Source organism: Genypterus blacodes, unplaced genomic scaffold (assembly GCF_046128005.1).
Source record: "Genypterus blacodes isolate CSIRO-AG114 ecotype Tasmania unplaced genomic scaffold, CSIRO-AGI_Gbla_v1 ptg000107l_1, whole genome shotgun sequence".
NCBI classification, from domain to species: domain Eukaryota; kingdom Metazoa; phylum Chordata; class Actinopteri; order Ophidiiformes; family Ophidiidae; genus Genypterus; species Genypterus blacodes.
Window position 1 is genome coordinate 1,380,719 of NW_027466911.1, and position 24,937 is coordinate 1,405,655.

General features: G+C 41.2%; 3 protein-coding genes across 4 annotated transcripts in view; 1 reads left to right on the forward strand and 2 right to left on the reverse strand.

The window, feature by feature from the left end:
* Positions 1–24,937, forward strand: part of LOC143008753 (CXADR-like membrane protein) — a 249,425-nt gene that overhangs the window by 10,286 nt on the left and 214,202 nt on the right. The gene's annotated exons all lie outside the window — the stretch shown is intronic.
* tnxba (tenascin XBa) lies at positions 114–9,198 on the reverse strand. Of its 2 annotated transcripts, XM_076160620.1 has the most exons (15): positions 7,991–9,198; positions 5,639–6,732; positions 5,385–5,504; positions 4,009–5,274; positions 3,755–3,877; positions 3,481–3,624; positions 2,831–2,950; positions 2,521–2,676; positions 2,241–2,353; positions 2,013–2,145; positions 1,767–1,918; positions 1,586–1,682; positions 1,321–1,482; positions 1,073–1,236; positions 114–535 (listed from the first exon to the last, which is right to left on the reverse strand). In XM_076160620.1, exons 2-15 carry the CDS (start codon positions 6,591–6,593, stop codon positions 437–439), a joined length of 3,804 nt encoding a protein of 1,267 aa, XP_076016735.1. In that variant the 5' UTR covers positions 6,594–6,732; positions 7,991–9,198; the 3' UTR covers positions 114–436. The 2 variants fall into 2 exon arrangements, with proteins under 2 accessions (XP_076016735.1, XP_076016736.1); XM_076160621.1 differs by lacking the exon at positions 7,991–9,198 and having other exon boundaries at positions 5,418–5,504; positions 5,639–7,030.
* Positions 11,407–23,009, reverse strand: c4b (complement C4B (Chido/Rodgers blood group)). Its single transcript, XM_076160618.1, has 41 exons — positions 22,873–23,009; positions 22,385–22,571; positions 22,118–22,292; positions 21,960–22,030; positions 21,745–21,833; positions 21,479–21,561; positions 21,293–21,380; positions 20,890–21,007; positions 20,647–20,788; positions 20,352–20,464; positions 20,111–20,266; positions 19,823–19,990; positions 19,552–19,740; positions 19,196–19,336; positions 18,988–19,111; positions 18,638–18,706; positions 18,323–18,535; positions 18,102–18,219; positions 17,815–17,885; positions 17,587–17,726; positions 17,280–17,495; positions 16,982–17,033; positions 16,782–16,871; positions 16,493–16,699; positions 16,024–16,102; positions 15,471–15,663; positions 15,296–15,385; positions 15,047–15,209; positions 14,774–14,958; positions 14,388–14,546; positions 14,247–14,306; positions 14,075–14,165; positions 13,818–13,986; positions 13,619–13,703; positions 12,851–12,925; positions 12,670–12,772; positions 12,466–12,555; positions 12,255–12,356; positions 12,091–12,174; positions 11,884–12,016; positions 11,407–11,800 (listed from the first exon to the last, which is right to left on the reverse strand). Exons 1-41 carry the CDS (start codon positions 22,941–22,943, stop codon positions 11,659–11,661), a joined length of 5,094 nt encoding a protein of 1,697 aa, XP_076016733.1. The 5' UTR covers positions 22,944–23,009; the 3' UTR covers positions 11,407–11,658.

Genomic DNA, 24,937 nt, shown 5'->3' on the forward strand with positions numbered 1-24,937 from the left:
CTGCTGAAGGCCATGATACACAGTTGAGTGTTTGCCTTGTAGGGAATGAAGGAAGTATCTTGGTGTACTATTTTAGTTTTTCAAAAACAAAACCACAACTTGTCAGACCCACATTAGCCACATTTATTCCAATAGAGTGAGACAGTGCATATTTAATTACAGTAGTAGTGGGGTGGCATACATCGATGATGCACAATAGAAAGTTTTAGAGTAAAACAAACTGTGTTGAAATGGACAGATCAGGCAATAGTATACAATTTTGCAATAAAACATCTCCTCTCTGTTTGTACTTTTGTTAAAGAAGCAGCTGATAATTGCACATGCAGTTTCTTTGGAAAGTGACATGCAGCAGCTGTGAGATCCACAGATCTGGGCGTCCGGAATTGTATTTCGCTGTCAGATGTCAGCTTTTCGGGTTGGAGATGGCACAGCATCCTTAGCCGTGAGTTTCAGGAGAGAACCTAGATGGTCTTAACTTCATCTCGGTGGATGGGATGGAGACGTCTTTACCTTTCCAGTCTATCCAGACCACTCCCTGTAGCACAAGAGAAACAGGCCCATGATACATTTGGTCTGTATGCAGGAGACTGTTGCAGACATTGAGCTCTGTTGTTCAGATATTAGGCAATCATTTATTACACTGAGAAATAACAGAGAGTGTAGAATGTAATAATGTGAAACTGTTGTGAAACAAGTGGGAGAGTAAAGGGTCAAGAAATAAGGAATTCAACTTCTGATTAAGTTGTTATTATATTGGCCAGTTCGTTCTTGTTCAAGGCCCATTTGTAGCATTCGTTTCATCACAGAGTTCACAGAGGAAGACGAAGAGACACTGATAGGAAAACTCCTTGAGAGCTTATTTCTCACCAGAGAAACAGGGACTATGTATGAAATAGCCCTGTAAATAGCCAACAGTTCTCCACAGTTTTGTTTCTAACATGGAGCACAATACAGTTGTACACACTGACTGTATCACTGAGGTCAGCTAATCTATCTTTGTCATCGTGCCAATGGTGTTGTGACCCCTTTAAATTCATAAAAAAAGATTGTTTTGCAAGGTAGACTGCTTTACCTGATTATTACTGTTGGTGCCATAAAGACCATTGAGGTTGGTCTTGTAGCAGTTCTTATACCACCAGCCACCCATGTAGGCCTTGGCACAATGGATGCCCAAAGGATCAGGGTCCTTGTCCCAGGTTGAGAATGGACGGCCATTATGGTACCTCATTGAGTCACCTGAAGCGTGCATAATCAGGAATGTATTGTATTAGCCATATATATAATGTATATGTAATGTAGACCTGTTTTTTAAAGTTGTACCTGCTTCTCCTGTGTATCCAGACACCGAAATGGCATAATTCCTCTCTTCTGCATCAATAGAGAAGTTGGCATAGTGCGCGTATGTTGCTTCTCTTCCGGCAGTCATGTCCACTCTCAGACTCACGGGGCCCATACTGGTCAAGTTGTGCAGAAGTTCATTTCCTAGTGGTGGTAGACAGGAAGAGTGATCAGTTTTCGCTGACAGCTTTAATGTGATGATGATATATTGTGATGTGATCATAATTGTGGTGATGAACGACTGTACCAAGCCAGAACTCTTCGCTAATGTTTCCAAAGCCGGCACTGTATTCACTCCAGGTCCTGTAGAAATCTGTCTTTCCATTCATTCTCCTCTGGAATACCTAGAAAACACACATTGGATTGTCGGTAAAGGTTGAGATCCATTGTGACCTTTCGTCATGTAATAACATTTCGTTTCTCCCCACCGTCCAGCCGCCTCCATCTGTCTCCATGTCACAGTAAACTCTGACTGCTCCTCCCTCTTTTCCTTCAGGGTAGATGGCCACTTCTCCAGACTGCAGGGCTCCATTGAGCAACTCCTGAGAGCACTCGGTAGGGTACGGGAAGCGCAGCTTTCCTGAGGGTAAAAAAAACAATAGTTAGTTTAAATATGTTGTTTCGACAGTGTACGTTAGTTCATCTTAGGTATTATTTCCCATCAAATGGATTACCTGTGATGAATTCTGTGGTGACCACTGATGTGTATTTTCCATCTCTTTCGCCTTGCACCAGAACAATGTACCGTGACACGGGCAACAGGCCTGTTAGCTTGTACTCAGTGAAGGTCGAGTCCAAGATCACTTCCTAATGGATGCACAAACACACAGTTAACTGTTTCCGTACTTACTTACATACATTTTGAGGTTCTCACTTTACATGTAAGAGCAGACATTGTTTACCTTTGTCTCCTCTCCCACCACCTGGTAGATCAACCTGTAGCTATGATAAACAACAGTGGACGTTTTCCACACAATCACTGCAGAGCGGGAACCCACCTCACTGGCTTTAATCACTGAAAGACAGAAAAACACATTTCATGGTCACATTTCGTTGATCTGCTCAATCTCCGCACACTCAGTTCACCTCCTTTTTTTTACCAAACTTATTTTGAGCAAGCATTCCATTCAATTCATTCATTCATTCAGTAAACAACGCCTGATGTGACCTTTTGTTGCTCACCATTAGCAGTAGTCAACGTTGTTGAAATGGCTGTACTCTGTAGACTGTCCTTCTGGCTCAGGACTTTGACTGTGTACTGGGTTCCTCTCTGCAGCCCTCGCAGTTGATGCTCCACAGAGTTTCCAGACAGCATAACTGTCACTGTCACGTTAGGAGCTGTGAGAGGGAGAATTAATTATGATTACTTAGCTTATTCATTGTTACTGCTGTTTGAAGTCTCAGTAATTTCCCTGGTGATAATAAAGTTTCATGTTATCTCATTTTATCTGATCTTGAAGCAGGTAGAAGAGAATGATGTTGCGGCACTCACTCTTGGAAGATTCATAGCTGATGATGAAACGGTCTACTTTTCCCAGACTGGGCGTCCATTGCAGCACAGCTCTGGTGTCTGTTACATTGATGGCCTGAACAAGTGTTGGCGGAGCAGGCACTGCAGTCAGGAGACAATTTGTTAAGAACTGTGTTAACTGTTGATTTCCCAGCCCAAAGCATTAAAACATAGTTATATATGAGGATAAGTTTAAAGTGACACCCCAGCCATTTTACAAATGGATTTTTTTTTTGATAATTTATGTGCAAACTAGGATACTGATATTGATAGTTTTTGGAGATTTTATGTACATCGCTGCATTCTGGGGATATTGTCCATTCACTTACCATGTCCATGGAACCCTGTGCTTAACACAATGAAAATCCTCTAAAAGCTGCTCTACATTTAGCCACACTTTAAGTTAGATTCAGAAATGTCCACCATTGCCTCAGAAAGTGTTTTACGTTTATGATGCTGAAATGTCTATTTTACCCGTCTATTTTACATAGAGACATTTGCTTTAACAAATGTGTTTCTTAAGAGTCCATATACAGCCTACACACTGAGTACGTAAACACAACATTTCTACAAAAACAATATCAGTGTCCTTGTTGGACATAAAAGACCAGAAATTAACTGTCCGTGTCTACCTGTGGTGATAGTGGATGTGAGGGCATCACTCTGGACTTTGCCTTGTGTAGTAGTTACACTGATTATGTAGGAGGATCCAGCAGATAGCTTGGACAGAACCATGTAAGAGTGCTTTGAATCCACAGTCACAGAGAAGCTCTCCCCTGGTGGGATCAGACAGAACAGATATCACTCTCCATGCTTGCTTCTTCAATGACTCATCTACAGAGACAGATGCTGTGATCTATGTGAATTTTGAACAAATATGCAGTATGTATTAAATCTTCAACATACGTGTAACAGAGTGGGTGTATGTAACCCTGAAGCCTGTGAATGTGGTCTTGGGTTTGGACCAGGACACCGTGAGAGAAGACTCTGTCACATTGCTGAAAACCATCTCTGTAGCTGGCTCGGGACCTGGTGAGAGACATTGCACTGACCTTATACAGACATGCATGGACGTTGTAATCTTCTCATGGCTTCCAGTGTCACCGTCACTGATAAATGTTGGTGAAATGAAATGGTGAATGTGGTCCTGTTGTAATTACCTGTAGTTACGCTTGCTCTGTGAATCTTGGATCTTTTGCCGGGAGCAGTGCCGTATATTTGCAGGGAGTACCGTGTCTGTGACCGAAGGTTACTGAACTCCACAGAACGAACATTCCCAGGGAGAACCATGGAGACTCTCTTGCTTTCAAATTTACCTCTTGATCCGAGAGTTTTCCCAGAGGACGCTGTCACGTTGGTACTCTCGCTTTTTACGTGAACCTCAGTTGTGTTCTTAGTTACGTAAGCTTTGTCTCCATCAAGAGTTTCCTCTTCCACCTCTTCGTGTTCTTCTTCGTCACCCTCAGCTCTCGGCTCTCGTCGGATCACTGTGAAGTTCTTGAACATCCCTTGTGGAGCTGACCAGGTGACAGTGAAGCTGTAGGAGGAGACATTCACCACCTTCAAAGAGCCCAGTCCAGATCCTCCAGTTCTCCTGGTGCCATCTTCTGAAGCATAGACGGCTGTTTTGTTCTGCTGAACTTTAGCCTCCTCTGTTGTAAGGGTTGAATTGATTATGTACTGACTCTTCTGTATAACTTTCCCTTTTCCAACCTTACCTGCTTCAATGTTTCTATCGACAGACTGTACAGTTTTTGTCACGTTCACACTCTCTACTTTCCCCTTTTTAATGAGTTTATGGCCAGGTTGGGTAACATTTTTCTCATGCAGCGTCGACTGCTCCAGGGTCTCTTTCCCTGTTCTTGTTTTGTTTGTTTCAGTGACTTTGGAGAGAATGGTCACAATTTTAGCTGTGCCATCGGGTTTTTTCACACTGCTCTGGGTTACATTGGTTTGTGGTTGGTCTTTCAGTTGGCCTGATTTCTGAAATGTTTTAGCTGCAGTTCCTTCCTTGACAGTGACCTGCTTGAGGTCAGGTTTTGGGAAAGGCTTTTTAGAAGCCAGGACTGTAGTTTTGCCTTTGCGAGCCTCCTCTTGCTTTCTTTCATCGTGTTTCAACAAAACCTGACTAATGGTTAGCCGATTGGTTTTTGTGGCACCTGAAGAAACTTTTGTAATGACTTTAGTTAGAGTATCTCCTTGCTTTGCTGATGTTTTAAGGATGCCTGCTTTAGCACTGGTGCCCACTTTAGTTTTGGTGTCACTCTCTTTGCTTTCAGTTGCCTTCTTCTGCTCCTTTCTCTGGACCAGCGTTTGCTCCGTCTTGGTGCTTTTCTCCTGTGTGTTTTCCTTCACGGTGTTGCTTTTTTGGTCAACCTGCTGAGTCACTGTCTCCACTGTTGCTTTGACCTTTCCTTTGGTGGATTCTGAAAGGTCAGAGAAGAAATTGAGATATGCTAAAATGGCAACTCAAAAATTAAAATAATTAACCATCACTTTAAAAAAACTTATTTAAACTTAAACTACTCATACTTACTTTTCTCACACTCTACTCCACTTGCACACTTACTGCAGTCTGGACCTTGGAATCCCTGCTGGCAGACACATTTGCCGCTCTCGCATTGTCCATTGCCACTGCAGTCATTTGGACAGCTCACTTAACAGGGACAAGGACAGAAAAAGCATTGTTACTAAATCTGTGATACTTTGTGGCTTAATATAATGGTCTGGTGAATGGAGAATAATCATGCTACATGTATATACAGAGCGGTGACAATTAGGAAACCATACATTTCTCTTTAAATGCAGCCATCTCCTTTTCGAGTCGGGCCACGCGTCCTTTCAGTGCAGCCATCTCAGCCTCACAGGTCCCCGCACAACCTCCGGGCAGCAAGCTGATCTTGTGAGTCATCACAAGAGGAGCGCCTGGCTTCAGCTTCACCTCCTGCTCCTTGGTATTGCTCGAGTCACAGCTTGAATCACTTATGACCACCTTGATGGGTTGCACAGGAGCAGGTCTGTCTGTGGTGGTCTTGGCGGCCATGGCTTTGTCTTTGTCAGCTACAGCACCAGCAGCTGTTGCCTTTGTGGGTGTGGTCAGAAGAGTCTGACCTGCTGTGGAGGAAGGCTTGTCCTTAACCAAAACAGTCTGGCTGACTGAGGGTGTGATCTTGTTTTTGATGGCTTTGTTGCCACTGGTGGGAGCAGACTTTGCAGCCGTTGACTGAACATTTTGAACTATGGTAGGAGTAGGTTTGTCTTTGGCAGTCTTCCCATCACTGCTTGAGGGAGATTTGGTAGAAATGGTCTGATTGGTGGAGAGTTGGGCTTTGTCCTTGGTGGCTTTAGCGCCGCTGGATGCAGCAGACTTGGTGGGTGTTGACTGAACATTTAGACTTGCAGTAGGGCCAGGCTTCTCTTTGGATGCAGGCCTTGCAGGTGCTGATGGAGTGGTTTGAATTACTGTGGAGCTGGGCTTGTTTTTGGTGGCCCCTGTAGCATTGACCGTTGACGGCTTTTGGTTGACGGTTGGAGTGGGTAAATCTGTCAGATTAGTTGTGTTTGGCTTTAGGGTGGGGCGAAAGGTCTGTTTGGCATGAGCAGCAGTGGTTTTTGGTTTTGAAAGGGTGAAAATGGTATTGGGTCTGGTCATGTCACTTCCTGTGGAGTTTCTCTTCTCATTGGTCGTGGTTTGAAAGGAGGGAAATGGGGTGAGAAGGAGGAGAAGTCCTAGAGTAAACAACATTTTTTTAGCCAGCACCCTGCAGGGGTAACAAGAGATGGAATTGCCTTTGGAAGATCTGTGTGTATGCTGCTGGAAAATTATGAACTCCTTCCTTTATATTTCAGTGACCAGTTGTAAAGGGGATTTTGCCAGGTCTTCTCTAGAAACAAAGAAACAAAAGAGCTTAGTTGTGTTTTTTCAGCAGTGGCCAGCGTCACATTCATAGAGATCCCATTCAAGCCTTGGTGCCCCTCTAATAACCACAGTCTCCTTCTGGCTACCCACATTTTACACTGAATCATTTTCATTTGTATGACTTGGTCAAGGGTTACTCGATTCATTCAGCAACTCAATGTTCAACTGGTTATAAACCCAGTCACTAGTCTAACCATGGCACTTTGGGGTCTTTTCAAGTTATATGTGAACTGACAGGAGGCAAGTAAGGTGGATACAAACATTAAAGCAAATAGAAACGTTTTGGAGCTTTATATCGTACTGTGCATGTTCCTGTTTTTATTTGTTTACTCTCTTTAGAGTACTCTCTTCATTCAGTGCTAGATTAGTGCTAGAGTCAGTGCTGGATTTTAGGAACTAAACTTGTGAAAGTCTTTAAATTCCACAAACTTTTGAAAAAATGTTGATGAAAACTTACATTCTAAATAAGACTGTGTACATGTTATCACCTCTACACCTTACATGCATGCATGTATGTAGTACATTAAAAGAGTTCAAACAGATTTATGTCCAAAAGTACATCAGGGCAGCCAAAGTTGCCAATTTTAATGTTTTGCCAGAGTAAGTGAAACCTAAATTAGCTGACTTAGTGCAGGAAGGAAAGAGGTGACTGGAGCGGGAAGTCTGCTGGAGAGACTATGCAGAGTGCTAACAGAGCTTTACTGTATAGAACTCTTGGACACTGTATGTCTTTCACTGTACAGCCTGTTACATAATCCTGCAACCACAGCTCATGAAAGCCACCAGGGAATCAAATAAATTGTGTATTAGGATGCTTTATTACCCAAAGTTTAATACTACACTGGTATGCATGGATTTATTAATTCAATAGCTGCAGTTTTGACCTCATTAAAGCAGAATCTCTTTTCTTCATTTTAATGCAATAAAAATGCTTGAATCTCAGCTAAGCTATGGTGAATTTTAGTCGTAGCTTGATTCCTGCAGCACAAACAGTTGCACATTATGTTCACCATTCGCCAAATTCAAACAACACTTAGGCATTTGCTTCAATTCATAATTGGGTTTTGCCCTAGCAATTCTCCATAATGCCACACAACTTTGATCTACAGCTTGCAGACATCAAATGTCAGTATATAATTCCATGCATTCGTATACCTGCAGTAAACATTATGATATGCAGACTTTACAATGATTTCATGCAAGAAAAAGAATAATGAACCTACCAGGTAATGAGTTGGTTCTTGGCTTTATGTCTTTCTTTCTGTGGATCCCTCCATCTGATTGGAAATGCTCACATAGACTTGCTGAGTATGAACTTGGAGGGAAGAGGAGAGAGAAAGGACCACCACTAGAAAGGAGGAGAGTGATAAAGTCCTCTCCTACTTAAGGACCCCCTCTCCTCCCCCCAGTGGTCCCACTCTCTCAACCACGATGGAAAATATTTGTATTGGACTTACGAAGAGAGTGGCATGTTCTCATGGATTTGTGCATCAAATATGATCAACTAAATATATGTACTGTTACATAAAGTTACATACAGTATGTTTTTGTTGTGCCTCCATCCACCTTACTTGTAAGATTTATCAATGTAACTCCACTGTTAATTTCATTTTAATTGGAAAACATGAATTATTCAGTAGTTTTGGAATATGTGGCTTAATATGTCAAGTGGAATATTTTTTAGTAAATGTGGTAAAATTGTAGCTTTGATCTCAATCCCAGCTATTTCCAAGAATTTTCCCTGAACAGGGCTATCATGTTCTGTCATGTAACGCAAAAATACAGTGGCACAACATGTTACTTAAATGTTTAAGCTCTGCAATGCTGGTGACAGTTATTTATTTCAGTGTGTGGCGTATGTTTCTTGACTTATACCAGACATTTCTAACAGCTAGACATCGTCTTTGATTGAATAAAGCCCTGGTCTGAGAATCATGATTCAGCTGGAATACATAGCATAACACTGCAGGTATTCACCACTCACTCTGGGGGACAGGAACCTCTCTCTATATGAATTGGCCGTTTGTTGGAAGTAATGAGATGTAACTACGTGGGAGTTATGTAAGTGACCAAATATCCACCAGGTTTAAGGAATGCTCTGTGAGGGCGCTGCATCACTGACCAAATGGCCACCCACCATCCCACCTTTTGTAAACCACATGAAGACAAGTATATCAAGGGTTTTAGAGCAAACAGGGCATAAGTGACACTCTCCTAATTTTGCAGGAGGGCAGAAAGAAAACTGAAGCGATCCTAACTTTTTCAAATCCAAATATGATGTAGGAATCACTTATATTTGACAGTGATTAAGATTCAGTTATATATGGATTACAAAGTTAACATATTAAACATTAAAAGTGCATAGATGACAAACTAAACAAAATAATATCAATCCTCATAAATTGCCAACTGCACCCCCTCTGTACAATGTTTTTGTGTGTCTGATATGTAAGAAGGGGTGCAAGAAAAATTTCAATTGCATGTAATTTGTGCGTGAATTGCATGCAACATGATAAATCTTAATCTTAATCTTAGATAAGCAAAAGTTAATCACTAACAGTTCAAATGTAATCCCAATTAACGCAACCTTCTCTCATAATTGCCTGTGACATTCTTTAGTCATTATGCACTCAAATGTGTTATGACTGCTACAACGAAAACAGTGCCTCATCATTATTGATGGCTTGTCTACAGACATTATGGATGCCTACTCCACGACCTTTTTGACAGTCACTCAGCCAAGACAATATCCTCATTCTCAGCAATCTGTCTGTTAACTTTGATGTCTACGCAGATGTTGAATGTATAGAGAAATATTGAAGAAACAGCTGTCTTGTTTATCACTCAGTCATCCTCATGTATAACAGCGACAACCTGGAGCCACTGCACAGGGTTGCAGAGATACATCAGTGCATGGTTTAGTCGTGGTTATTCCCATAAAGGAAATCTGTAAAGATGCCTCTCAGCCAGATTTTAGAAGAAGGCCCATCAGCAGTGTCAGGTCAAAATACGCTCAAATATACCATGAATTAGTTCAAATGCAATCCACATGCATGCATGAAAGCACAAACGTGTCTGATCGTGTGCCTTTCAACCGTAATATGGCATTAAAAGAGGCCTATTACAGCTTTGGTCTACAGCCCTAATGATGAACCGAGGCAACGACAAAGAGCAATTGTCACTAAAGCGTGGGCTCCCGAGTGGGTGGTCCCACACCATCAGTGCCTCCATCTGCTGGCGGCCTCCAGGAACAGCTCCGCCCTCATTTTCCTTTCTGCGCCGTAGACCACCCTCAAACCGCTGACCCTGTGTTGGCCTTTGGAGACATGGCAGGAGACATATCTGCAGCAACTAAGGCTAATGCACACCTAACAAAATACACGTGGTCAATATGAATATCTCACAACTTCTCAGCCAGTTTCATAGTCACTACTCAAACATATCTGTGTTTGACTTTCTTTGATGAAGCCAGATATAGTAAAAGATAAATCTGTCTTTTAGTATGCGGTGAGACTCTCTCTGTGTTCGGGGAAACTTATATATGTGCATTACTATCCTGCACATTTATGGGAAGTCAGGGAAATAATTCAGTAAAATGTTGCTTCTGCTGAAACTTAGTTCCATTTCCTGTTTATCTGACTTATTTTCAAGTGATGCGCTCTTAATAACAAGCACAAACCTTTAGTACTTTGTCACCCCGACCTAGTGATAACACGGAGGGAGCTACAGTAAAAAGAAGACCGCTCTTTCAAATGTGCTGTTGGTGTTGGCTGCTTGCGATGCACTGAAGTAATCCTGAGATGAAAATGTGTAAAGTTGAAGTCTGAATATTTACTGACGCTTTATTGATTCAAATTTAATGAAATGTCTAATGGCAAAGTTCCGAAACAGTGCAGGCATTGATTTAGCCTTGATTGAAGTGATGGTCAGTACTCCTGTGTTGCTTACATTGGCCCTGGCCTCAGAGATTAGAATAATATAAGCACATAAGCCCTCGCTTGTTCCTTGCTTCTCCGCACATACACCCCTCCCCCACCGTGCTCTTTCTGTACCACTCCCTCCCGTTCCTCCATGTTTTCTCCCGTTCCCACTCTCTGCATCAAATACAACTTGACAAGTTTTCACATTGGTATAATTACACTGAGTGTCATTTGGGGGCATGTATCTCTGTGGAGCACATTTGAGAATCTCATTACTATTATCCTAATGAGGTGAAGATTGATACCCGTGCCTGCCACAGTGCGAGGCAGCCATGTGTGCACACTGGCCGCCCGAGTGGGTGTGTTTGCGTGTGTGTGTGTTTGTGTGTGTGTGCGTGTGTGTGTGTGTGCGTCGCCTTACTAACCCAACACCACACCACCACTCCCCTCTTCCTAACCTTGCTGATGTTACGGATGGAGGGGGCAGGAGCGGGGGGTTGTGTTGAGCACAGAGACCCCTCTCAGCAACAGAAAAAAAGTTACATCAAAAATAAATACATTTGGTAGGAAAGCTAAATCATACCATGAAAGCCACCTGGATCTCACTATTTGGCTGGATGTGCAGGGAAACGGAGTGGATGTGATTTTCAGACAGAAATGAAGGTGATACGAAAAAGTTGACTTATAATCATTTAAAGAAACACAGAGGCATTTGCTGGTCATCATTACGAGACGTGTTTTAATGTAAACACACGTACTGCACAGTAAGAAATGATTAACTGATTTCTACACATTGTTATGCAATACTTCAAATTAAAGCGTGTAGATGTGCCCGTCAACAGTTCATCTCAGTCCTATAGTCCAACCCTATAGCATCTTCTAATGAAGCATAAAGCTGTTATTGTATTATGTAATTTCTGACTTATACACATTCAGTTACCTGTAAAGATGAATCTGCTTTGTTTTTGCATTCACTGTTTACAGCCATCTACCCTCATCGCAGAGACAAAATCACGAAATAGTCTGCAGGCAGTTCTGTAGTTGGACCCTTGACATTCTTCTTTGCTGGGCAGTTTTTCAACCCAGGTGTTTGATTCCAACATATACTGCATCCTGCAAAGAGAAGGAGAGCAAATGGAATAAAAGCACCACGGTATTGAAATGATACAGCCGCTCATTTAACTGATTGTACTTACGCTCCATTTGTGTCAGTTGTGGCACCATCCATACCCATAATGAGATAACGCTCGTTTGGCACTAAAGACCCTTTACACTGAAGCCTCTTGGCGAACACTCGAGCAGACATTGCTTCCAAGAGCTGATCTCCATCTGGTGGACAGAGTTTATAGTCCTTATCACTCAATGCGATGGCACATGGTCATTTCGCTTGTTGTTATACTCACCGTTTTTCAGCACATCAGTTACATTTGTGGTGTACATTTCAAAGTTACTCTTCACAGAAACATCCAGAACTTCAACAATGTATGCTGGAAAAAAAAAACACACAGTAACTTTACTGTACTTTGACTGATTTTCAGTGTACCTTGAGGGTCTTTGTTGTACTGACCGTAATCTACAATGGGGAAGAAGCAAGCATGTCTTTGACGAGCGTTTAATTTGATCCTCTGGTCTTCAGAGGCGAATATGGATTTTTCTTTATGACAAGGTTCTATAGAAAGAAGAAAAAAACTTTTTTATTTATGTTACGTTATTTACACAGAACCAACGCTAAATTTGCGCGAGCCTTTTTCAGGATAAGGCTTAGGATAGAGGTTTACTTTCTGCACACTGGCACACATCCCCGGAACACAGCTTAGAGACCATCTTGCTTCTTCGGGGGGCAGAGTAGAACACAGTGCACTTTATGTCTGCAAGGAAAGCACAAACAGTTCACATAGGCTCCGTGTAGATTACATAAAAAAGCCTCTCCTATCCCAGATGGGCAGAAGATGTACAGAAAACATTTAACATGCGGTGCTTACTTGGCTCGTAATAATCATAGAAGACCGCTGGAGCAGGCTGCAGAAGGCCAATTGGAATTACCTGTTTAGCTCTAAAACTAATACATTCCTCTGTGTCAAAGAGCTACAGTGGGAGAGAAGAAACATCTATAAGCTTTGGAGATTTAAATGTCGTGTGTATCCAAATGGATTTCAAACTCACCTGGTCGAAGTAGAGGATTAATCTTCCCTTGGTGAGCTCGTAATGAGAAATGTATTGTTCTTCTTTGGATTTTAGCTGCCAGGAGACAAGAGCTGACTGTTAGACGACAGAATAAGAGAGCATGAAGGTTGAGGCATTTCCTCCAATTTATGCTTCGTCTTCTGCATTTGGTTTGCAACCGTCATGGTGACTCGGTCAAGAATCAAATCCTCCATGTGCTCTAAGGCAAACTGGGGGCTCTAAGTTGCCTGCCCATGCATGGCGTGGCATGAATTAACTTATGAGTTTGTCCGTCATTAACCCTGTTTACACTTCCATCCGTGTGGTCTCCGGATTGTGTCCTGATCACATTTCAGCCACATACTTGTTGCTCAAAGCCTTCTCCGACTGGACAGATTGAAATCGTATTGACGACAACGCGCATAATATGCAAACGCTGCCTTCCGTCAGCCAACTTCCTCTACCATTCTGCCATCTCCTCAAGTCCATATAAGGCTTGGCATTGAGGAGGAGCCATTGCTTCTGTCTAACCGTCGTCAGATTGTTTGCTCGTCTTGGGTCGTGCACCATCCTGGGTTAAACTTCAAGGAATCTAAAAAATAGGGATATCACCCAGATACTGAAGACACATGAATTGACCAAATGTAAATGTGGTCATTGTGTGAGCAGTGAACATGGGAATAATTTTCAGCCCCTGAGAACCCTGCACAGGATAGGCAGGAATGGAGAGACAATAACGAGGAGGAGGGGAGGTAGAGATGGACTAACCTTGTCCAGGTCCTCAGTCAGAGGCTCCATGCCACTCAGAAGTGTGATGTCAGCGATGCCCATTCCTGTAAGATTCCTGTCGGCGCTGTGAACACACACGAACACACCGGATGAGTAAAACAGGTTTTCCACATCTTCATGTCCCAACAATGCCTGAGAGTAGCTCCATAATCAGGATGTGATTCTTATTTTAACTAACCGGACACAGATGGTGTAGTTCAGGGGTTTTTCTGGATCTGTTTGGTCAGTAGCTCTCCTGTCTCGAATGTGAGCATCAGACCATTCAACTGCTGATCGTGTCACTCGAGCCACATTCCCTTCGCTCTGTTCGCCTTCATCATAATACTCATAATCTTCCAAGATCTTGGCTAGAGAGACAGCAGACAACAGTACTTGTGGCATTTATCTTTTTGTGTTTGATCTCTGTTCTTCAATTTTTCATAGACTAAGGCTCACTAGTGTATGACACAGCCCCCTCCACTGTTACTGTGATAGACAGGTCTTCACACTGGCCCTTGGGTGCCATGAGATGGTACGCCTTCATAATCTGGCAATAAGACCAATAATTTATTTATATATAACTTTTTTCAAATCTTTTTGGACATTGCTTAAAATCAATCAAACTCACTTTCAGAGTGGCGTTTCCTTGTCCTGTCAGGTGGGCAACGATCCTGGTCCCCGTGAATTTCTATGGTAACAAACACAAACACTGGTTAAATTGTACATTTGTATGTGTGGAGGTAACGGTATAGCTGAGCAGAGACCATACCTTTGCTTCTATTTCCAAGGCTTCCCTCCGATTTCTTAGTGTCAGCTTTAAAACGTCAGTCTTTCCTTGGACACTGAATTCTGCTGTCACATTTGAGAAGGTACTAGTGGTCCTCCCCAGCTCATACGCCGTCAGGGCTTCCAGTGCCATAATGGTATCCTGGACATGGAATTACGACAAAGTTAACAGTATTCGCCAAGTCAGTCTACCTCACATCTGAATTTCCTCCAGATACTACTAAAATTAATCAGTTCCTGGGCAGTCTTGGAAATCCGATTAAGCAAGAAGTGCAGAATGACGTTCTTCAATTAGAGCAATGCAATCTCATGAAGCCCCAGGTCCTGATGGATAGAGTTTAAATAAGCCGCTAGTGAAGCAGATTTCACCTGTGATGACACGAAACCTCCTTGATAGTTTTTTTGTGAGATTAACCAGCAGACTGCATTGTCTGCCCACTCAGAAAGCCCGAGTTCCATCGCAGTTAGGAGGGCATAAGCTACAGTCTCTATTTGGATGGCAGCTTCAATCTTTCTTTCACCATTGTTGGCCCCCACAGAACACTGATCCTCCCCTGATGGTTGAGAAAGGGAAAAAGACAAGACGGTGGTTAAGAAAATGTTTTTGTGATCACAAGCAGTGTTTGTTCATGTTGGACATACCTATATTTAGCACTGAACTGAGTTTTGTCCAGATATAAGAGACATCTGTTCCCTGGGCTCGGCAAACTGAGAGACAGTAGGCTGAAATGGCAACAACATAGGGATTTTGAAGCTCTTCGAACTCTGTCCTGACGTATGTGGCTGCTTTTGTGATCGCTGCTTGCTGGTGGAAAGTAAAGAAAGTATCAGTAAAATCCAAATTATATGAGTTGCAACAAAGACAGCATCGCCATCATTGTCTCATCTTACCGTCTCTGCTCCCATTTGGTTGAACGGAAGGGACAGACGCAGTGCGAGGGCGGTGTAAGCTGTCGTGAATGCTATGTTTTCTTTACTGCCCTACACAACAACAGAAGGATATTTCAACCAAGTCACTGTTTAAATACTGTATGTTATATACAGTCAAAGTAGAGTTAGTTACTACCATTATTCTATGGTACACTGGATATGGGTCAACAAACATTCCCTCTTTAGACTGTTTTGAAAGCAAGAAATTGATCGGTTCAGTGATTTGTTGTTGTTCTACGATCGCTGAGACCCGCCGTCCTTGTTGTCCTATAGAGACTGACTGACGCTCAGCAACCAGGGACATCACTTTGACTACATACGCAGTCATCCTAAGGGCAAAGAAAGAAGCATATAAAGGGTAAATGGAAAGAATACATATGAGATACAGGCAAGGAGGGGTATTATTATGTTATGATGCAGTATGTTGACATGATATATTCTGTGGCAAGTAAACATTTGTGAATCCTTCAGAATAATTTGGATTTCTCCATTACATCATTTGGTGGAGGTTATTGCTACAGGAGGTTTTATCAGTTATTAAATACAAAGTTCATATACTTTTATCAGCCTTGACAGAGTTTACATGTTTGTCCATGTTATGACTTGGATGCAGTTCAGTCTATATTTGATGAGTTACTAATGCAGAAATTGCTAAACTCTTTGCTGCCATTTAAACAGCATAAACTTACCAAACACTGGGTGATCCTGAAGTCCATGATCCATAAGATTTATCCCTCAACCTCTTGAACCCTAAAATTCTGACATAGCCTTAAAGACAAATTTGTATTTTTGGTTTAAAATGACATTAAACAATTCAATAAACATTAAAGTTCTGACACTCTGCAATGCCCTTAACATCCCTTAACTAAAAACTGTGAGCCAAACAAAATCCTGACTTTTTCCTCGGGGTGATGCCAACTATACAACTGGCCTGTAAAGTTTACACTTGAAAGCAGGAAACTCAAAATGGATAGATTTCATTCTATGAGATTTTGTACTCTCGCAATTAGCTTATTTGTATTTCCTATAGATATTTCTTGATATAGAGGTGAAGTATTCGGGGAATCATCCCCGTAGGTACCATGAAAATCCACAACAAATCCGCAGGCCTGTCGGTAGGGGCAAAAGTAAGAATAATGCCTGAATTTCAGAGCTCACCATCCTCAATGTGTTGAAGAGCCTGATCTCTGGCACCAGCTGGCAACTCAAACCATTGCTCACTCTCGTCAAGGTAACGGATGGCAAAAACTGTAGGGGCCAATTTGGACATGGTTTGTTCTAAACATCCTCTAGGTAGTCTGATCAGGGAGTGCACCCCCTCAGGAGAAAGAAGCTTGACGAGATTCTGCCTGTTGAAACCCTCCCCTGTGAGATGAGAATATCGTGTAGTTACAGACACTGTGTGGGCCATATTACACGTATTACTTCTGTGTTGAGCTGTACGTGCCTTCCAAGGAAATGAAAATATTAGAGGAGGAGTCTGGGACTCTTCCATCAGGTAGCGTTCCGTCCAAGTCGATGTCCCGACTGGTTGTTCCTGTCAAGACAAAGAAAAGTCTTGCATCAGTGTAAATGTTTCTAGCCAGAAGTAAACTGATGGGAAGTTTAAAGACATCAACAATTGAATGAAATACTGCAATAACTCACCATCTAACTTAAGGGCATATGATTTTTCTGTTCTGTACTCCATACCCTCTGTCTATGACGTGAGGAAATAGAGATTAGAATTGTTGCATCCCTTGACTTACACATAAAAACACATTGATTGGAAGTTTCAATGGCATTTCAAGTGTAAACAAGTTTTCAATGTGCTTATGTAAAGAATAAATCAGTAGTTTGGGTATATATTTATATAGAGCACATCAAAAAGGAAGTATGTCTTGAGCAACCAGGACATGAATTTCACACTATTACATCATTGTGTGTCGATAATTTTGTCACTCACCTGAACATTCAAAATCTTTTCCACTGCATCTTTTCTGCGATAATTCTCGATGTCATAGAGGCGTATTTTGATGGGTATTGAGCCCGTTACCATAGGGACAGCAGTGAAAACAACAAACTGGGAAGACATTGGCTCCAGAGTGATGTTAACAAAGGATGAAGAGGTAGCTGAGCCCGGGGAACAAAGTCCCTCAGTTTGCTCCATGTGAACCGCCAACTATAAACAAAGACAGACACAAAAGGAACATCACTGACTCACTGTTTGTATTGTATATACCATATGACAAATCAGGTAACAGAGCATCTACCTGCGTTTTTGCCTGTCCGTAGTTGTAGATGACAGGTGTAATGGATATTTGCTCATGTTTTCTGACAGAGTAAGGCAGCCTCAGGGACACAAATATCTCCTGAAATGCCACAATTGTGGATGGCTGCGCTACACAAAAACCTGCATGAAATAAAGAGAAAGACGAGTGAACTGCAGTTATTGATGAGCCAAATATCTGAGACACATGTGTCAGGCAGGACGCTGTCACCAGTGGTCGGAGATAAAGTGACGGCTTGAATCTCCCAGGTGGTGATGGAATCAGGTAGAATCAAAGGTACACTGAAAAGGGTTTCAGTTCAGAGACAAAGGAAATAATGAATTGGAAAATTCTGGGGTTTGGTTATTTACAGTAAATATTCCAGACCTAAACTAGAAGTAGAAAAGTTACTATGCAATCACTGCCCTGCGCTGACAACAGAAACACTATGTGGCACATAGTCTAAATGTCTAGTACTTCTTTATTCCTGCCTTCTCCACTGATTGTTCTCTTCTTACCTGTTTTTTTCATTATTTATATCATACACTTTAAATTCAAAGCTTGGAGGGAACATGCGCCGAACGTAGCTCTCATCGATTAGCATGAAGTACTCTTCGATGTCTTCTGTGGTTGCAGCTAAAATAGAAAGAAAAAAAGTCAGGGTTTGCTTTGAGTAGATGCTAAATGCTATTTAGCTTTGTGTTAAAAGTATTTAATCAATGAGAATATTTGTTCTCACTTCTGCCAAGGCCTTTGCGGGCATCCTCCTGTGCCTTTTTCTGCCTCAGCGTCTCTCCTTTGAGACAACATCTAAGGAAGGTCTCTGCACACAGAGGGTCTTCATGCCACTGAGAGACCCTCTTAGCTCTTTGCTCACATGTTCGTCTCATAGGGAGGAGAGAAAAACCACGAGTGCAACAATCTTGCAACTGTTTACTGGAAAAGTTAGATTCTGAAAATGACGGATAAAAGAAATGAGCTTACAGGACTTTCTCCCCACACCTGGCTTACAACCTCTCAGACAGACAGCAGCACTGACAGAAAACTGTCTTACTTAAGTCCATCATTTCCTGTTCAATGTCCAGAGAGCGTGTGTGCCGATAGTTAAGTGTCTTACAGGACCCTGCAAACATGGAATACCAACGTCAAAGCTCGGCATGAAATACATCTGCACAAGTGGCTTTGGATAGCTCACTGAATACCTTCCATCCAGACTAAAAAACAAAAATCAACTTTTGTCAAGGTTTGGCTTCTAATTTAATGGCTCAACATGGTGCTCTGCCAAAATCAGGCTTAAACACATGTAAGCAAATAAATATTTGTAATACTTTGAATTAATAATTATCTATTTATCCTACATCAATGTTGATAAGATTACATATTTAAGGAGGAGACATATCATACCGCCTCTCCACCCTGACTCAAGGTGAGACACAAAAGCCAGACCAGCATCATTTATTGTGGAAGCAGGGTCAGATCCTCCACCATATGAACAACCAAGATCATGCGACTCCATAGAGGAAAACACCTAAAAAGTGGGACAAAGATGTTGCTGTCACCATTATGAGTTGACTGGGGAGGAGTTTAAGTGGGAGCTTGGCTGTGATGTTACCTGCTTGGCTGTGAGTTTATTCTGGGCTTTGAGAGCGTAGATGGCCTTATCCACAGCCAACAACGCCACTTTGGCTGTCTGACCATTTAAATCTATTTTGAGATTTACTTTCTTCCCAGGTTCACTGTGATCGCCAGTTAACTGGACAATAGATTAGAGAGATTATGACAAATCAAGAATGTTAATCTGACCAGCTGTGATAAACTTCAAGTCATATTTCATGAATTGTAATATCTGATCTTTGGTTTACCCACAATGAAGGAAAGTATCCTACTTATATGGAATTTGCACACACACTCACGCACACAGATTGAGAGTGATTTCCCGCTGCATCTGTATATAATCTATTTACTCACCTTAACTTGTATTTCACATTGATCCTCCACATCAATCCACAGAGAGTCAGCAATGATGTTGCCAGACGCGTCGTAATAGTAGCCAATCAGACGGAAGGATGGCACCATATCAGCTGTAATGTCCAGTTTTAGTTGTTTTGTATCAGAAGTAAAAGTACCCTTTTTTATTATCATCCCACGGCTCAACACCTACAACACAAACAATTGAAATACATTTACAACCACACATACCAGTATACAAAACCAGTTTTGTTCCTCGAATATGTCTCACCATGTAGTATATGAACCCATTTGGTGGGCCATTGATGACTTCATAAGTAATGATGGGTGAGGCGCCCACAGCATAAGTCTTGTGGTTCATGTTCAGATACAGGTAGCTGTTAGATGGTGATGAAGCACGTTGGAGTACTTTACTCTTTTGCTGATCCTCTACAGACACCTATGGGAGCCATGGATAAAAAAAACTACTAACAACAAAGGAAACTGTGACTTTTATTTCAAATTGTAATATTTGATCGTTTTCTTTCAAACTACCACCAAGTCAACTGAGGCAACTTACCTGAACAGTAACCGTATTGGTAGTTGTTGGCACATTAAAGACAGCAGCCACTGCCCCCTGCTGGTTGGTTCGGAACATACTCGTCCCTGTTGATAATGCACTGATCTCCACCGGCACGTCAACTGCTGGGGAGCCATCTGGGAGGCGAACGACCACCTGTAAAAACAAGGTTTTCCTTACCGACGAGCCCCTCAAAGGTACTGTATGTATCTGACCATGTGCCTATTTGTTCCAGGCTCACCTCCACATCTAGTGAAGCTCCAGGAATGAAAAATGAGCGACTTCGAGACAGATCTATGGTGTATTTGTTGGAGATGATGGGAAGGGAAACTTCTGACTGTTGTACTTCACCACCTGGCAAAACATGCATACATTATTTCTGAAATATCCCCGTTGGGACTTGCTGTGTCTGTGATTATAGTTTAGTTGTGTATTTCATTTAAAAATGCTAAATAATGTTTGTGTCTTAGTCTCTGGTTTATGCACTGTGCAGCATCTCTCTGAAACAGCTGCCTGTGTGTCACTGTGTCCTTTACTTTGTATGTTGGTGACAGCTACTCCCATGTAGAGCTCTGCTTCACTCTGCAGTAAGTCAGATAGCGTTGTGTTCAGTTGTTTTTGGATCAGGTTATTTAATTGTGCAACCTGAAGCTGAACCCTTGCGTTCCCTTCTGTGACCTGCAAAAAAATGGCAAACATGTTAATGTAGGTTTTTGCAATATTAACTTGTCTTCTTGAAATGAACAATGCTTTATAAATTAAACACAGAGTTTTCTCACCGAACCAGTCGACTCTGTTCCTCTGATAAAGACAGGCTTTGTTTCTTGACCAAATGTCTTTCTTTTTATTCCAAATCGACAGTGGTAGGTTCCATGGACTCTCTCACCATAGGAATACCTGGAATCATTGTAACAGTGCGACTGTTCAAGGTCTGGCAAACTGAGACAGAGCTTGACGAGCTTGCTTGAAATCAGCACGTCAGTACTATAAGTTATAAATAGTCTATAAATAATGAGGGTCTCTCATAGCCCCCCTCAGTTCAAATTGTAGCAAGTGTGCCACTGGTGGTGCTTAAAGTGGCCCAAAGTGGTGTACATATTAGTAAGTCTTTGCACCAAAACTGTAAACGTTTTTGAAAATCCAACACTAAAATGTAGCAGTAATTGGAACATGAACACTTACATGGCTAAGATGGGGAAGTCAATCTGTGCTGCATTCAACAAAATGTACTTTTGTTCCATGTTGATGCTCACCTCAAAGCTTGGTAAAACTAAAACAAAATTATCCAGATGGAAAACATTATCTGTTAAAATAAAATATAAAAGAAATTCTGAATTCTAAAAATATCACATCAATTTAGTAGCTTACCAAATTTCTGTACGGTGAACTCTCGAGAGGCAGCATGATCTGGATCCTTCTCATAGTGTGCTGTAATCTTCCATGTGCCCATTCTATAAAAACAAAGCATGCATGCATTATTAAATAATCAAAGTGACATCTAGATTTCATGTGCAATTGTATTTTTGTATTTAAAGCATGCACACACACACACAACCACACACACACACACACACACACACACACACACACACACACACACACACACACTTTACTGCAAATCTCATTCAACATACTCAGCGACGTCAGGTATGTCCATCTTCTCAGTGAGTATTCCTCCCTGTGCAATCTTGAGTAAGTTCTTTACTCTATTTCCAGCTGGATTCTGCAAAAAATAGATATGTGAAAAGATCAAAATAATCAATCATCAAATTAAATAATGGGCTCACTGTCAAAGACATTACAGTTAATTGACAAAATTATGAATCAAAGCAAAAATGTATATACTTACAAATATTGATATCTGGACTATGGCCTTATAGGGCCTCAAAGTGTGATCAAGAGTGAATATCCTGTATTTCACTAGCAGGAAGAGAATTCACATATTGTATGATCATAATGTGAAACAAACACATTCAACACAATTTGACATTGACTTTCTGTCTTTACCTGTCTTTTTTGGGTTATAGATTGGCTGATCAGTCTGAATGAAGATATAGCCCCTGCGTGTTGATACATACACCTTTGTGCTCCTTCTTTTAGTGAAAGAAGGGCTCTCTGCCCACAGCTGTAGGTAGGGCTTATTCCTGGAAGGGGTTCTTTGCGACCAGATGTCCTTGTTTATCTGTAGACATACAATTTAAAGACTCATAAGCAACAGCTCTCTCCTGTCAGAATTGTCTGTGTTTCAAGGTGAGTTTGGAAAGTTTCTCAAACCATGAGCTCAATTATTTTGGTATCCCCCTCATTGGCACACATTGTCTGTATCTTCTCTGACATCACGGTACCCTTCTCATCCTCCAAGTAGAAAGTGACAGGGTTGTTAAGATGAGACCCTCCGAGCTGGACAAACACTTTCTCTTTCACGCCCACATGGAACCAAGTAGGAGCTGAGATGAAGAATCTGCATATTGAGGTGAAACATATAATTTACCATGCAGTATATCTACTTTCTTCTATGTTATGCACTAAAGGGACCACTATTGTATGTACAGCATGCATGCAGATATGTATCAACAGTGCTGCATTTTTGGATAAAATTATCAGACAGAATTAACAGAAAGTAAACAGTATATTGAAAATATATAACATCAAATCTTACAACCCAGAGGCATAAGCATATCTGAATTAAACAGGAATAGGCTGGCATTACATTATGACCAAATGTAGAACACCTGCATGTGTGCAGGTGTTCTTCTATTTACCTGTCTTTTTCCCCTGCGCACACTGACTCCAGGGTGACGATCAGGAGAACTGCACAGATGTGGCACTTCATTTTTGCAGCTGCTGTCTGTCTGCTTGCTCTCACACGCTTTTATAAGACACCCACCCCTGTGTTTCTCAATCTCAGAATCGCTCAGTGCCCTCCCCCTCCTGGTTGTTTTCTCACATGAAAGTATTCTTAACATCTGTTTATTAAAATGAACTTCAAAAACAGATGTCAGTTACAACAAAAGCGCTCTCTCATTGATTGATGCATATTCATGTGAAAATATACATGTAAACATAAATTACACATCACTTAACTGGTGTTCCTTCATAGAGCTAAAAGCAGTGATCTATTGGTACTTGGCCTGCACCCATGGAATGTGTGTTGGTAGTTCTGTCTGCTGTTTCACAATGTGTAGCTGCCCCCTCATTGGTCAGGGCCCAATTTCCCCCAAATCATGTGATTTACAAGAAATCAGAAGTTTCAGCCTGATCACTACATTCAACAACAGTTAATCAATGATTTTCAGATCAAGCATCTATATGGTTTTAATGTATGTGTGCAAACTACAGCAGCTCAATTTTAAAGCATGAGCAGAATATTTACCTCTTTAAGTTTATACAACATGAAATGATAAATGTGTTGCAGCTCTCTCTCTCTCTCTCTCTCTCTCTCTCTCTCTCTCTCTCTCTCTCTCTCTCTCTCTCTCTCTCTCTTTCTCTGTGTGTCCAACCAAAATTATTTTGGAATTTAGCAAAACTCAAGCAAACCCATAATTTATTTGTCCCCTTGTCTGATTAATGACCTGTTATTCTCTGTTCAGGCTTCGAACTAAGCAGTAACAATGATACCCCATTATACAAGTATAGACAGTAAAGATGTATTCAAGGACCTAATTGCTTGCATTGATGCACTGCGTATTCACAGTAGGAGGAGTTGAGAGAATGCACAACTATGATTTATTGTCTTCTTCAGAGTATAACTGAAGTTGCAAACGTATGTAGACATACTGGCAGTAACTCACTTTTGTTTGTATGTTAGTCAGTAGATCCAACATGCCTTTAACTGTGAGAGAACCCTCCTGATGGACAGATTGTAACTCAGCACTGCTATTCTGTGTTATTCAAACAAACTGATGGGACGACATTGAAGTGACTCAAGTAAATGTAAGCCTGATTAATTTGGCTGGAACGACATAAGGCCTTGATGCTCAGAACTCAAGAATGTTTTGAAGGTGTTCTGACATCTAGTGGCCAAAATCATCATGCAGGTATTTTTGAAAGATTTATTCAGAATGCATCCAGTAAATGTCTTGAAATGAGTTAATGTTTAGAGCTATTTGATGTGAGGTCTAGATAATATTATCACTCATACTAATCCCATACATCCCCTGCCGCTTAGGTGAATGTAAAAAATATATTTGGAATAACATTTTAGAAATTGGAGTAAGAATGAATATATATACAGTAAATGAAATTATGTTATATGTGACAATATTCTTCTTTTTTAAAGTTCATTTGAAAGTCCAGCAGAGAAAAACTCAATTAAAATTCAAATGTATTATTTTTTTATTATTATCATTATGTATTATATAGGAAAATGAATAATAATTTCACAAAGTAAAACAATTAGACACATTATAGCTTCACAAAGTAGCTAAACAAATAGATCTTGTAACGTGAGTGCTAACACACTGAAGCCAAACTTTAGCATAAGCCCTTGCTCAACAGTTTCGCGGCATCTTGAGCTTTAGCAATAATTTAAGTCATTAATTGTAACGATAAAGTAATTTTATAAAACTTGCTAGCTATGTCTTTATTCGCTTTGTAAACAGTTATCTCTAAACTATCCAACTAGCTAATCCAAGCTACCTGTGATGTTGCTGTGTTGTGCATGCTCTTATTTTGAAATGAGGCAAGCAGGACTTTCTATCACATTCCGTTACATTCATCTCCACTTTTCAAACTCACCCAAACCTTGTGTGTGTGTGTGTGTGTGTGTGTGTGTGTGTGTGTGTGTGTGTGTGTGTGTGTGTGTGTGTGTGTGTGTGTGTGTGTGTG